At 42.1% G+C, this 12,683-nt stretch overlaps 2 protein-coding genes and 1 long non-coding RNA gene across 7 annotated transcripts in view; all 3 read right to left on the reverse strand.

Moving 5' to 3' along the window:
• The window catches only part of LOC124263437 (cytochrome P450 1A5-like), a 51,607-nt gene extending 39,786 nt beyond the window's left edge, over positions 1 to 11,821 (reverse strand). Inside the window, exons 1-3 of one of the 5 annotated variants that reach the window (XM_046698076.1) lie at positions 11,743 to 11,821; positions 10,507 to 10,675; positions 10,180 to 10,257 (exon numbers count right to left, since the gene is read on the reverse strand). In XM_046698076.1, coding sequence (XP_046554032.1) covers positions 10,180 to 10,257; positions 10,507 to 10,666 — 238 coding nt within the window. In that variant the 5' untranslated portion in view covers positions 10,667 to 10,675; positions 11,743 to 11,821. Of the gene's footprint in view, positions 1 to 10,179; positions 10,258 to 10,506; positions 10,698 to 11,662 lie in introns of all 5 variants that reach the window. The other 4 variants (XM_046698075.1, XM_046698077.1, XM_046698079.1 and 1 more) reach the window with 4 other exon arrangements.
• Positions 2,961 to 7,506, reverse strand: LOC124263439 (cytochrome P450 2J4-like). Its single transcript, XM_046698082.1, has 5 exons — positions 7,419 to 7,506; positions 5,681 to 5,809; positions 5,319 to 5,423; positions 4,094 to 4,228; positions 2,961 to 3,592 (listed from the first exon to the last, which is right to left on the reverse strand). Exons 2-5 carry the CDS (start codon positions 5,781 to 5,783, stop codon positions 3,243 to 3,245), a joined length of 693 nt encoding a protein of 230 aa, XP_046554038.1. The 5' UTR covers positions 5,784 to 5,809; positions 7,419 to 7,506; the 3' UTR covers positions 2,961 to 3,242.
• LOC124263441 lies at positions 7,583 to 8,882 on the reverse strand. Its single transcript, XR_006894842.1, has 3 exons — positions 8,792 to 8,882; positions 8,348 to 8,503; positions 7,583 to 7,628 (listed from the first exon to the last, which is right to left on the reverse strand). It is a non-coding gene; the product is annotated as an uncharacterized LOC124263441 (long non-coding RNA).
• Positions 11,822 to 12,683: the final 862 nt, after the last annotated feature.

Raw genomic sequence — 12,683 nt, forward strand, 5'->3', positions numbered from 1 at the left:
CCTATAGGGGTCTGGGATGTGCATCGAATGATGTCTCTGCTCGAAATAGTTAATTTATACTTGGGGCTGGTAGCGGAATTGATATATAATGACGCTCTTAATCGGCCTGTCACAGAATCCCCATTCTATATACTACTCCAGCTGCTAACATGGAAAATGCTTTCCTTGTGGCGGTGACTTCTGGTAGAAGGGAGGGTGACATACATGCTATGTCTGCAGACAAAGCGTTTACTGTTTTCCACAAAGACAGAGTAAGCATTCGCCTACCGGATACTTATCGTCCTAAGGTTGCTCATACCTTCCATGTGACAGCTCCTATTGAGCTTCCTGCTTTCACACATCCTTCTACCTCGGGATCCTCTCCAACGAGCTCTCACTCGCTGGATGTTCGCCAGGTTCTCCATGCCTACATAAAGAGAACAAAAGAAATCCGCAAGGGGTCTCAATTGTTTTGCTGCTATGGCGGAGGGAAGGTTGGCGAGCCAGCCAATAAGCAAACTATTTCCCGCTGGCTCGTCTCTGCAAATTGTACGGCCTACAACTTTAAGGGTAGGCCTCCCCCTGAGGGGTTGAAAGCTCACTCGGTCAGGGCTGTCGCTACCTCTAAGGCGTTCGCAGCGGCCCTGCCCATTGAAGAGATCTGCTCAGCGGCTATTTGGAGCCGACCGAGTACATTCATCAGGCATTACCAACTTGACCTAAGCTCGAGAGAGCGTGCTTGCTTCGGTCAGTCGGTTCTCTCCAGTAGGCAGGGCCATGCCTCCCTCACCAAGTGATCTTGTATTGAGTATGTCATGGCCTTTGTATATCATTATTCATAAAAGGGGGTGATACGCCCACCACTGCATACCGCATCAACAAAATTAAGTTTGTTGTTAAATTATTATTTTTTTAAATTAAAGACTTTTTGCACGGCCATTAGACATGTTTTCGGTGAAAAAATGCTAGAGTACCCAAGGAAGACTTACTTCAAGGAATAGGAGTGAGTGAGTTTAGTTTTACGCCGCACTCCGCAATATCCCAGCTATATGGCTGCGGTCTGTAAATAATCGAGTCTGGACCAGACAATCCAGTGATCAACAGCATGAGCATCGATCTGCGCAATTGGGAACCGATGACATGTGTCAACCAAGTCAGCGAAACTGACCAACCGATCCCGTCAGTCGCCTCTTACGACAAGATAGTCGCCTTTTATGGCAAGCACATGGGTTGCTGAAGACCTATTCTACCCCGGATCTTCACGGGTCTCAAGGAATAGGAAACCTCTCCAGGTTTAGGTAGATTTTTATTACAAGATATTTTTAATAAATGTAGTACAAAATGACAGTCAAAAGTACATAGAGATGCAGATATAAGCACTTACAGAGATTTCAAAGGGAAATAGACACATTGATTGTTCTGTCCATTAAATAGTAGTACATTTAAGAAATACATACTTTCCACACAGAACCACATACCATTCAGTACCAGGGGACAGGTGAAACATGCATACAAGTAAATGGTGAGGTGAGGTGAAATTGGTGAAAAAGGTGAAAACATTGTAGCCTAGTGCTAGTTATATCGGCTGAAGCCAATTGTTACATGTAGTGTTGCATGTAGTGAATACACATTGAATACTAAAATGCTTGCTCCTGATTACTTACACACAATTTGAACAAATGACAATTAAGGATCAATAAGAAAGGGACGTCTCTATTCTGAGGAATAAACTTTATTGCTGTGAACACGGTATGTACAGTGTTAAATGCAACCCATGCACCTCGTCTTCCGAGCTCAATGAGGTGAGGTGAGGTGAAATTGGGTTTTACGTCGTGCTTGAGAATATCTCGCTCATATGACGACGTGCATGCGTGTGTATGTGTAGGTGCGGCTGCTTGTACTAGCCCAGACTGAAGCTGGCTTTATAGTCCTAGCCCACTGAGATACCATGCCGCAGTGAAGCATGAATACCCCACTCAGACACATTATACTGACTCCGAGTCGACCAGTCCTTGTTGTACCAATTAATGCCGAGCGCCAGGCAGGGACCAACAAGTACCATATTTTAACGTATTTTGGTATGACGCAGTCGGGGATCGAACCCACGACCTTGCGCTTTCCGGGCGGACGCTCTAACCACTACACCACGGAGGCGTTCACAAGTAAATGGAGGTGACACACCTTTTAGTGACTTCAGTATATATCATGCATATTTCTGTTTGCCTAATAAAGAGAATACATGTGAATGAAATTTCATCCATGCAACAAAATTCCAGAGTCATATTGAACGTCATATGGTGTGATGTTTGGTGATAGCATTTGATCTGGAAAACAGATGATTAAGAGATGACGATAGAGCCACATTGCTAGAGGAGAAGATAGAGCCACATGGCTGGAGGAGACGATAGAGCCACATGGCTGGAGGAGACGATAGATTCACGTGCTGGAAGAAACTATAGAGCCACAAGGCCTGAGGAGACGGTAGAGCCACATGGCTGTAGGGTGACGAAAGAGCCACGTGGCTGGAGGAGGCGGAGGAGACGATAGAGCCACATGGCTGGAGGAGAAGATAGAGCCAGATGGCTAGAGGAGAAGATAGAGCCACATGGCTGGAGGAGGCGATAGAGCCACGTGGCTGGAGGAGACGATAGAGCCACATGGCTGGAGGAGAAGATAGAGCCAGATGGCTAGAGGAGACGATAGAGCCACATGGCTGGAGGAGACGATAGAGCCACATGGCTGGAGGAGACGATAGAGCCACATGGCTGGAGGAGAAGATAGAGCCAGATGGCTAGAGGAGAAGATAGAGCCACATGGCTGGAGGAGACGATAGAGCCACGTGGCTGGAGGAGACGATAGAGCCACGTGGCTGGAGGTGTCAATGGAACCACATGGCTAGGCTAGAGACGATGATAGAATCACATGTCTAAAGATGACGACGGAATCACATGGCTATAGGTGACGATGGAACACATATATGGTAAGAGGTAACGATAGAACCACATGGCAAAAGGTGATTATGAAATCACATAGCTGGAGGCGACGATTTACAGACGAGCTAGATATGACAAAGCACACATATTTTTATATTTAAAGTTTGATAACTAATGTATGCTAGGGAAAATGTTTCCATCAACCATTACTTTCTACCAAATTATTCTTACGTAAGCTGACAACATATATTAGCAGCATAATTCAGTTATGTGTAAAATTGGTACTCCTCGTACACTTGGACATCAGCTGGATTGTCACATCTTCCAATCTCATGCAAATCTGTTTTTGACGACAACCTGATAGCGCTTAGGCGTAAATGAAAAGCTTCCGTCGTCCGGTTCAAGGTCAGGGGTCACTCCGACCGGCAGTCGAATCTCAAAACACCTCATGAGCGAGGCCAAGACAACATGCAGTTCCGGTTTGGCCAAAGCTTCCGCCATACACGCCCTCTTGCCGACAGAGAAAGGCATCCAACTTTCTGACTTCGGTGCAAACCTTCCGGAATCGTCTAGGAAACGTTCGGGATTAAACACTTCCGGTTCCTTCCAGTGTCTTGGATCATGGTGGATAGCGAAGATGTTGGCAAACACCATCGTCCCTTTTGGAATCTCGTAGCCAGCTGCGAAAATATGTCGGAAAGAAAAACAAATTTTAAAAAAAGATGAAAAGTGTGAGCGACTGACTGAGTGAGTGAGTGGGTTGGGGGTTGGATTTTGGGTAAGTGAGTGAGCGGGTGGCTGGGTGGGTTTAGGGCAGGTGGGTGAGTGAGGAGCTTGGAACACTATTTCAGTTTAAGTACGAAATGAGATATGTTACTTGCAGAAATCCGTAAGTCTCGGACAAGCAAACTAAGGGGATCATTATCCGGACAAGTCCGAGGTTCGATCCTTCGGTTTGTTGATCCTGGACAGTTCATGTGTAAATAATTCTGTCCTTTTTCAGTTCTAACTGTGGTGCCCTTAAGAGGAACATATTGTAAATATCATCACCATGCCCAATCAGTACTATGTTACTGCCAATGTATACAGACCCAAATAATAGGGCAAATCTTAAATGCTGATATTAAACGTAGCCGTTAAGTCAAAGACTAACATACAGTTCTGTACTGCTCCCGTCTTACCGACAGTTGTATCACAAGTGGTTGAGTGGGGGAGACTCAGAGGCGCCACTGTCCCTTTCCGCATACTCTCATAGAGCACGGCTTCGGTGTACGGCAGCTTGTGTCTCTCGGACAGCATCGGTACTCGCCGCTCACCTGTGAATGAAAATTGTTTAGAAACAGTCCTTACTGACAGTTTATACTTCTAAACGAGTCGCGGACTAGTTGAACACCTAATGCATTTACAGGTTACAATTGGCAATCTATGCTGACCAAATTCGAGTCTTAGCAGTAAATACAAATTCAGTAAATACAAATCAGGTATTTATCACAAATATGTTCGGCTTCACCAAAGCAAGATGTCACTTTTCAAATAGCAGAGATAGATTCATTACAAATACAAAGAAGGGTGATTGTTTACAATGGTATTTACAACGAAGTTGAAAATCAGCACCTGATTACAACTGGATAATGTTTTGTAACAGGTAGCTTCATTTGAAATGATCGTCGAATTTTGTTCGTATCCGTGTTTACCCGCAAATCCGGTCATCACGCGCAATGCACACCCAATATACGAGATGTGAAATCAAGTTTTTGGTGCCGTTGAAATCAAATTTGGGCAATTGTATTACTTCAGTTGGATTTTGGGTTTAAGTTTGACAACCTTTAAAGGTGCAATCGACAAGGCTTTTTCTATTACGATTACAATTTGAAGGAGGCTCTGGTAGACATGACGAGAATATTTTAAAGTCAGTGACAAAAATAAAGTACAATGCAATTCCATAAACCATGATAATTCTGTGTGTCTTTTTCCTTCAAGTGCATGACTTGCCTGTTCATGTGTTTGTGACCGGTGATACAGAATGCGTGTCCATGTGACTGATTCAGTAACACCTCATGATGTTGTCGGAATCTTACAAATATTGCATCATCATTATTTAAAGGGTTTTTGCCGGTTGTATTGCGATACATCAACGAAAACAGACGTCCTGATGTACAAAATGTCGTAAATGCGTTACTCCAGATTGAGTATCAGTTACACTGCAAGTAACAAGGCGACCAGGCGCTACAACAGGTGTCACTACGCTATAAGTTGTAGGGCTACAACAACCCGTGGCGTGGCGTAGATACTGTATCCTTCAGCATCGATGTCAAATGCTGTCTAAATGCCTGTGAAAAACTTGGCAAACTTCAATTTGAAAATGGCACTGACAGGAAATGATTTGAATTCTGAAGGTTTTCCTACCCAGCACCCTGTCCACTTCCGCATGGAGTTTCGCTTGTACTTCCGGGTGGGCTGCAAGGAACAGGACTGTCCAATACAGAGTCTGTCGAGACGTGTCCAAGCCCGCTGTCAGGTAAAAAATTATAAAGTAAATTACGGTAAACAAAATGTAAACCAAAGTGGGAATTTAATATTCACAATTTAAATATCTGTGTATATAGTTACGTTCGATCTTGAAGATACATAATTCTATATTGACAAACATTATTATAATTGTGTCTGATCAATTTACCGATATGTTTCAAAGATATTTGTTTCAAGTAGTAGCGATCTTCCTAGTTTCTCGCGAGGCTTTTGAAAAGCTTCATATGTGTTTTGATTACCTGTGAAAACATCCGCTACTGTCTGGCCGAGATGCGTGTTGGTGATCTGTTCTAGCAGCTCCTGGTCTTCTTCCCCCTCTGCCTCTTTCTGGGCAATCAACATGGCGTCTGTGAAGTCACGTTGTGCATCTGAAAAACCAAGTCTTGTGGAGGTAAAAGGGCAACACTTATTGACACAAGCTCAATGTTTTAAAAAGGAAATTGATATTTTATGAGGCATGCGTGGTTTAGAAACATTGATACCTGTAAAGTAAACCATTCGTTAAAAACCTGTACAGTGGCCTTGACTCAAATCTTCTCAAAGCAGGGAATCACTCTAACGAATGTTTTCAGATAGACACAGATATATCATCATGTGATGTAGGTTTAAGTGGTTATCAAATTATTTTCTTCAGACAAGAGTGTGAATATATGGATGGTCTTCCCACCCACTGGGGAAGCCGGATTCAGGGTATTACAGCCTCAGTAATGGGGAATTTTCATTTGTGGACAGTACCACCAGTCAGTTCTTTCAGATGTTCATCCCTGCGCTGATATGGAATGAGAAGTTACTTGGAATCTGATTCCGGATAAGATCGCATTATGATACATATTGCACACCCCTCTATCCACCATCCAGTGCTGCTAAGAATATCTGGCATCAATTGTTCACGTTTTAACTTTAAAATTGGCAGACTGATCCGACCAACTTCAGCTAACATTCCCGCACTCTCCGATGTTGACTTAATTGTTTATTCGCATTTGGTACAGTAATAATGATTTAATTGCAATAACACGTTTCTTCCGATTCGCATACTGCTTTTGTAAGTAAGCGATAAAAACATACGAAGTTATTAGGTAATGGCGAGATATTTTGCACGAAACAGTTCGCTTGTTTTCCGCTGCATGGAAATGCATTAGTTTTGGATTATGGACGCGAGACATTTTGAAGGTCCTTTGTGATGGGACTTTGTCACGTTAACATTTGTCGTACATTTTACTATTCAAAAGGCAATAAAACCATCTCGAAACTGTGAAAATACGATGCCATTAATGTCACAGATCCTTAGGGGGAAATATACGGTAAATACAAGTAGCTCGTGAATTATTTTCATGAGATGTCAATGAATTTGAAAGTTCTCCCCGAGGATATTAGTATAGACCCAAAACAACCCGTGCTTGTTGTAAAAGGCGACTTTGGTGATTGGGTGGCCAGACTGGGACACCTTGTTGATTGCGTGTCATAGTAACCCTGTGCCGGGATTCGTCCATCGCAACATCGATCAACCACGGTGGAGTCAGGACAAGTCTAGATTATATACAAGCCCGCATCCTCATTTTCCTGAGAGCGACGTTATACAACATACAGACCATTGTAGACGAGAAACAACCGCTGATTATATCTTGTGTGACAGACAATATTATTGAATTGCAAAAGAGATGGTGTGAGAGAAAAGTTCTACATTGAAGTGGAGCTTACTTCACTTGCCAACGAAGCTATAGTAGCCACTTGACACACGATGTCTAGCTCTAAAGACGTCGAGTTTAATCGATTAAACGCCGATAGATACAAGAACTGGTACGTGGTAACTCTTTTTTGAGACCGGTGAAGATCCGGGTTAGAATCGGTCTTCAGTAACCCACGCTTGACGTAAAATGCGCCTAACGGGATCGGGTGGTCAGGCTCGCGGACTTGGTTGATGCATGACGTCGTATCCCAATTGCGTAGTTCGATGCTCATGATGCTCAGAATACCTACCTGCTATAAACGTTTCTCTGTGTGCGTTGATCCTTTTTGTACATGAAGTCAAGCATCTCGCCGTTTAGTTTCATGAACTTCCTGAATTTCGCTGTTGGATAAAGTCTTAAAGGAGGAATACATCTTCCGCGAATCCATTTCCTGTTTCTTGCGAGAAGATGTCAAATTGTCTTACAGACGTTCAGGAACTCTTCATTGTCCGATGAAAACCTAAAACAAAATATTGTTTGGCTTTTTAATACACTCCGCTATCCATACTACTCCAGGTTTATCTGGAGAGGGTCTGTTAAAATAAGTCTGGACTAGACAGTCCAGTGTTTGACGAGAGGAACATAACGTAAGTATGGTACGATGCTATTTGGCAACCAGATCAGCGGGACCTGACCACCCGATCCCGTCAAGCGCCCCTAAGGATAAGAAAATGGTGCTGAAGATCAGTTCTAATTCGGATCTTTCTGGGCGTTATATCTTCAAATATCAACATACATGCCAACGTACATATTGCAGTGGTTGTGCTCATCCCTTCACAAGTAGTACTTCGGTACAAACATTGGGAAACATACAAAACACAAAATAACCGCCACATACTAAGAAGAAGGAATAGATTTGACCAGATGCCGAAAAATGTCGGAATAAAGGGCAATATCTGTACATTCAATATATTCTGTCCAAAATGTAAAAGTGTATTAAGGTGATCTATTGGGTGGACGGGAAGACGAAAGACTGACAGAGAGGAGCTTTTATATACTTTTTCAAACATAATATCATTTCATGAGAATATATCTTAACGATCCTAATATCACAATTCATGTTTGCTGAATGAGTCGTGGGGTAAATAGTATTTTGTTATTATTCTAAACCATTTTCTTTTCACCGGAAATAAACACCATGCAGCTGAACTGTAAGAAATACGGAGTAATATTGCTCACTTCTCATTGAAACAGATCTTGCTGATGATGTTGAAGATGGCGAGGTTGATGTAGCTGTAGATGTCAAATGATCCTGTCTCTGTCCCCATCTCTACCGCCACAGCTTCCATAACTTCAACTATCGTGTCCTGAAACCTCTCGCCTTTCATGTAGTACCTACAAAACAAACAATCTTTAGTTCTAGTTTACCGATGTCACCCCAATAAATGTCTCCAGTGTCACAGTATTAACATTATTCTTGGCTGGCTTTCCATAAGCATAAAAAATATAAGCGACAAAACCCTTTCTGCACCCATAATAAATCCCTGATGAATGCAGACTTGACTGTTCAAATTAATAATATTATGAACATGTGTGAGAATATCAGGTCTTGACCCCATCCGTCAGAAACAAAGGCATAAGATACAGTAAGATACGAATCTCTGCATTGGTTTCTCGACTTACTTGAGAGCCCTCAGTGCCAGTTTCCGATGGAGTTGCCACGTCGGTCCATAATCTGTGAAAGCAATGTCCTTGCCTCCCTCGGTGAGAGCCAATCCTGAAATAGTCACATTAACATTGAAATCTTCGCGGATAATGTGGACATTGTAAGACTTCACAGTGATTGCAAATGTACTTTCCAAAGTTTATAGAAATGGTAAACCTAAGCTTTAGTTATGTTTACCATCGCTTGTTGAATGAGAAATATAATTTGTGCTTGCAAGAAGTTATTTTGTTGGTTTTATCATATTATTTTATTATGTTTTTTATTGAACGAACCTGAGAACGTCTGCGGCCGTCCCGCAAAGTCCACAGACTTCCCTACGTACGCTTCCTGCACAACTTCCAAGTTGTTGAGAAACACGGTGCGTATTGGACCTACGGGAAACAAGCCATGTTTACAGTCGGTCATAATAAACATCCAACAGATTTTGTCGCAATACAAAATACCCCAGCTATAAGACCACAGCCTGTGCACGGTGAAATCCATAAAGGTCTCACAGCCCAACAGAGATCCTTAGTCTGGACCAGTGAAGATCCGGGTTAGAATTAATCTTTAACAACCCATGCTTGAGGCGACTCCGGGATCGGGCGGTCAGGCTGACTTGGTTGATACATGTCATCGTACCTCAGCAGTTTAGATCGATGCACATGATGGAAGTCACTAGATTGTCTGGTCTAGACTGGATCACCTACAGATCGCCGTCTTATAGCTGGATGAATGCTGAGTGCGATGTTAAACAACAAACAAACACACGATGTTAATGTTAGGTCTCTTCAGTCATGGACTTGTATAGTAAAATAAACGCTCAGGATATTGTATATAAAAATCTTTTAGCTCCTGGAAAAAATATTTAGTATGTATTGTCCACAGAAAACTCCGTACAATATTGATTACATTTCGATGTGGATTACTGAGATTAAAGTATAATGAAGGTAAATGACAAAATATTAATGTAACTGAACACATTGTGCAATTTAGGAGTAGAAGATGAGCACCACCTTTTTTTTTGTTTGTAATGTCTATAATGCTCTTAGATCCAATAGTTACCATTTGTATATTGTCAAAAACCTAATGATCATAAGTTTAAATTCCTATCAACTTTTAATAACGAAACAATTCTGAGAAAATTATGGACTGACACACCAAGACACATAATCGGGACAAACTAGGATTCGAAGCCACAATCACGAGCCAGTGGCGTGCACAAAGGCCTCTACGCTTTACAGAGAAATATGGCACACCAGACGACTGTGCCACCCATGGAAGAATATCGTATTAATTGTCGTTTCATCATTGGTTGTATCCTTGAAACTTAGAACAATTTGAACAAATCACAAAGCCGCTTTACCAAGGTTAAGGGTTATCACGGGGCCGTACTTCTTTTCCAGTTGTATCAGCATCCGGAACAGTGACTTGTTTTGTATAGCTGTAATTGATGCAACAAAACACATGTATTTTGATTATTTGTAAACGTTGAAAACATATATACGTATATGGGCAGGGCCACACTTAAAATTCTAAGCTATAGAAGCATATAACTTTGAAACCTGAAATGTATTTATGAGTTAAAATTCAAATTTTAGAGAATATTCGCGCAGACTTAAACTCAGGACGGTTTCAAATATGAAGACTTCATATGTTTAACATTTTCCGTCTGCTTTGGTGTTCAGCTTACCTAGAATATTGCCAAGCAACGGGAGACCACGTGGTCCCGGTGGAAGCTTGTAACGTTTCCGGGTCATAAAATACACCATTACCGTCACTGCCAAAGCCAGCATTAGTGTGATCCGGTATTCCAAAGCAGTTGCACTAATCCATTCCAAAGTCCCAGCCATGATGTTTGACTAAATTGAAAACAAGAGTCACCAGAGTAAGACAAATCCCCTTGTACAGACGAAAGAATATATCATCTGACTATAACTGTAATTCAACCTTGGTGAAAGTCCTGTGATGAGCTATCTAATATTTCTATCCGAATGCAAGAATAGTATGAGCTATATAAAAAATACCATGTAATTGAGATTTGGAAGTCCTTGCCATGGAAACTGAAGATATATAAATTCAACAAATCCCCAAATAGCAAAAGCCATAACTTAACAACCTGGTCTTGGTATGGCACAGTTTGATAAGTATATGCCAAAAAGACCGCAAATAGTAAAAGGCACTTCAGGATCTCCTTGGTATGTCTGCCAATTTTTGTTGGAAAATATTGAAGCGTTTTCGAGAAGGGCTTTTCGACGAACTATAAGGTGTTATAGGCCGGTTACTGAGTGAATGTTTTCCAATGAATACTTTCATCACCTTCTGAATTGTTCCAAATGAAAGCCATTTTTCCTATAAAGAGGGTCAGACTCGATTGTAGCAATGAATTGCAGCTAATGTACGAAATTTCCTTAAACAATAAATTAAAATTAATAATTTTGGTTTGATTCAAGACAGCCCCCGATTAAATTCTTATACCTATAACATGTGACATTCAAAGTGAGTGGGGCGTCCTCCAGAGAACGTACATAGCCAAAACTGATAATATCTGAAATATAAACCTTGAAATTCTAATACACGCACACACACGCACACGCACACGCGCACGCATACACTGCGCCTGTTAACATGTAACGTGTCGTGCTTAAGGTACAAATGACAAAAGTGGAACGTAAGCCACCAGTTTAGACCCTCAAGCAAATAGGTCACGGGCAATTCATATCACCCAAAGGTCCGTCTGAAAGACATCCTACATTCACTGAGTGAGATATATACCAGAGTTGACATAGAAATTGGAATGTAAGTAGGCATGGCGACTGGAAAGTCAAATGCACCGACAAGATACTAACTGTGTCACCTGGTGCAGTGAAGATATCCCTGAGATATTCTGTGGGGCTGGTTAGTATTCACAGAAATGACGGGAACTTACGATTATGAAGATAGATCCGCTTCAGTATGTTTCGAGGTCTCAGCTACCGTGAGACACGGACCGACACAAACAAACCGAGTCTAAATATAGACTGAGAGTGATCACGTGACCTGACTGTTTACAATCGCTCACGAGGGAGCGATTCATTTTATGGGTCAATAGATAAGGGGGCAGATAAAAAATCCAACATTTATTTAACAAACAAATGCTCCCCTGATATATATATAATAGTTCTGCTTGTCATTAATTTACTGGAGCAGGACCAATAAACGAAGAAGGAATACAAAACATATTGAAGCACTAGTTCAAGATCAACAGAAATTTTGTATTTGTGTACACGTATGAACACCCCTCTCTCACACTCACACACACACACACGCTCGCTCGCTCGCACGCACGCACGCACACACACCCTCCCCCCAATACGTACGCACGCATTGACACACGCACGCACGAACAATGATCTACACATTGATTACATTTACGAATTAACGTAATTTCTGACACTGAGAGTTCATGATAATGTTTTGCAAAGACAGCCTTTGCTGACCACATACAACCGGAGGCTGTTTGGAGGAGAAACGATTCCCCTTGACATGATGAACGAACTAGCTCGTCTAAAGACGGGTTGGTGGGATCGGCTGTTGTTGGGCACGAAGGTCGGGTATACCGAACTCAGGTAAATGCCAAGTCAGCCAGCCGCGTATATCTTCACACAAACACTTCCACATCACCATACTCTCTAGGTTGTCTCGGCCTCTGCTGAAATGACGGTCTGGGTGAGTGTTGGTGAGTCAGCGTGGAGAGCGCCACGTACCAGAATACCCGTTCATGACTTTCACATGACCCATCTGTCATTGCAGGGTAAATTAACTTTTGTGCTGGGAAAGAATCAAGTGTTGTCTTACTTCACTGAAGTAGTGTCGCGGTACTTTTGTACC

The sequence above is a fragment of the Haliotis rubra genome, unplaced genomic scaffold (assembly GCF_003918875.1).
Source record: "Haliotis rubra isolate DU_JTF1 unplaced genomic scaffold, ASM391887v1 Scf881, whole genome shotgun sequence".
Taxonomy (NCBI): domain Eukaryota; kingdom Metazoa; phylum Mollusca; class Gastropoda; order Lepetellida; family Haliotidae; genus Haliotis; species Haliotis rubra.